Source organism: Mesitornis unicolor, unplaced genomic scaffold (assembly GCF_000695765.1).
Source record: "Mesitornis unicolor isolate BGI_N332 unplaced genomic scaffold, ASM69576v1 scaffold2519, whole genome shotgun sequence".
In the NCBI taxonomy this organism is placed as follows: Eukaryota; Metazoa; Chordata; class Aves; order Mesitornithiformes; family Mesitornithidae; genus Mesitornis; species Mesitornis unicolor.
Genome location: NW_010209054.1, coordinates 1386 through 3281, shown reverse-complemented (window position 1 = coordinate 3281; position 1896 = coordinate 1386). Strand labels below are relative to the sequence as shown.

Below are 1896 nucleotides of genomic sequence, written 5' to 3'. Positions count from 1 at the left end.
GGCCACGGCTGCCAGGAGCCCAGCCCCAAGCCCAGCAATCAGCACTACTTCCGAGTTCCCTGAGAAACACAAGCAGAGGCTGCCATGAGCTTTCCTGCGGGGTAGGATGGCTCAGAAGCCCTATCCCTGTCTTCATGGGTGCCACCTACCCCACGGGATGAGGAGGCTGCGGGTGCCCAGGCTGCGGTGGCGCACACGGCAGGCGTAGCTGTGCCCATCATCAGGTGCCACGGCCAGGATGCTGCGGAGCTGGTAGGTGAGGTCAGCGTTGGGCAGAACAGCGCTGGTGTTGAGCACTGGGCCCGGTGGCACCTCCTGGCCATCCCGCAGCCAGGCCACGCTGATGGGCCGCGGGTAGAAGCCGGTGACGCGGCAAACCAGCAGGAGCTGGGCTGGGCTGGGTGTGCGGGCGAAGACCGTGGCCACGGGTGGCTCTGGGGGCAAGAGGCAAGGGGTAGGGGCAGTGTCTGGTGGGTCACTGCTTGACCCCAGTGTGTGAGGGGCCTTTGGGGTGGTTGTGCTAGAGTCGGGGTGATCTCACCTTGTCTCTCCAGAGCTGCCTTCCCGTAGTGCAGTAACATCTCCATGTCGCTGACACAGGTATCATTGAAGAGGACTTCCACCAGCTCAGTGAGAGTGGTATAGTTTTGGAGGATGGCCTGGACATACCGTGACAGGTTGGTGTCTTGGGACAGTTGCCAGGAGGCACTGCCCATGTCAAAGTTGAGGAAGTCCTGGCCATTGTAGGCCACATAGCCGAAGGCACGGGAGGTTCTGTTGGAGTAGAGCTCGCAGCCTGCCATGCATTGGGCCACGAAGGGGTCTGGAGGAGCAGAGAGGAGGGATAGGTTGCAAGAGGGGCTGGGACTGACTTCCTGTGAACATGCTCAGCATCTCCTGTGCAGCACCAGCACTACCAGGTCCTTCCCCACTTCCCAGATGCTGTTCAGAAAGCGGACGCAGAAAAGATTGGGTACTCACAGGGCACATCCTTCTGCATGGCACCTTCACTGATCAGGTGGTTGAACTCATGCAAATAGATCTTGATCATGTTCTCAATGGTGTCCCAGTCACCACGGGGCAGGGCTGGGCGCACCCAGGGCTGGTAGAAGCGGATGGTCCAGGTATGTTTATCAAGAGAACCAAGCTCAATGTCATTCAGCAGGCCCACCCCTTCCGTGTCCACAAAGGAGGTGTTTTGGAAGATGGAGGTCTGGAGTAGCCGGATAGTGATGGTCTCTAAATGAAACAGCAGCCAACAGGCAGAGATGGGAGTGGGAGAAGAGGGCTGGGGAAAGTGGAGGGGCTGAGATATGGGTCCTCAGGGTTGCAGGGACCTGCAGGCCCCCCATAAGCCCCTTGTATTCTTGGCAGCACCAGCTCCCACTCACTGCACCCAGTTGGGGTAGCTGCACATCTGCTAGGGAGGAGGTATGGAGCCAGGGGACAAGGAGGGGTGAGGAAGCAAGTGCCTGAGGAGGGTGGGGAGCAGTAAGCCCCCTCACCTGTAGGGTCCAATAGAAGCATGGGAGCAGATGTGGATGAGCCAGAGCTCCCACTTACCCTCCAGGTCTGCCCATGTCCCAGAGAAGAGGAGGCAGAGGAAAAGGAGTAGGAGGCAGCGGTGAGGGAGCTGCATGGTGCCAGCAGAGAGGCCCTACACGTCCAGTAGTGGGTGCAGCAGCAGGACAAAAGGGCTGCAAGAGATGTGGCTGCACACTTCCCCTCAGGATGGCTCTGCCTGGGCAGCTCCACTGGTACTAGTAGCCCTGACAGCCAATGGGGCTGGCACTGAGGTTTTGGGGAGGGCTCTGACGTTCCTGCTTGGGGTGGGCTGGTCTGGGGTACCCTGAATATGGCTGTCAGTGCTGGGGGAATCTGGGTGGGAGTGAGGCC

The 1896-nt window shown here is 59.7% G+C and overlaps 1 protein-coding gene across 1 annotated transcript in view; it reads right to left on the bottom strand.

The window, feature by feature from the left end:
- LOC104547148 overlaps positions 1 to 1239 on the bottom strand; it is a gene marked incomplete at its 5' end in the record, with an annotated part of 8190 nt that extends 6951 nt beyond the window's left edge. Inside the window, 4 exons of the mRNA XM_010192734.1 lie at positions 4 to 59; positions 150 to 434; positions 542 to 823; positions 982 to 1239. Of these exons, the coding sequence (XP_010191036.1) occupies positions 4 to 59; positions 150 to 434; positions 542 to 823; positions 982 to 1239 (881 nt within the window). The remainder of the gene's footprint in view (positions 1 to 3; positions 60 to 149; positions 435 to 541; positions 824 to 981) is intronic.
- Between the last annotated feature and the right edge of the window lie 657 nt (positions 1240 to 1896).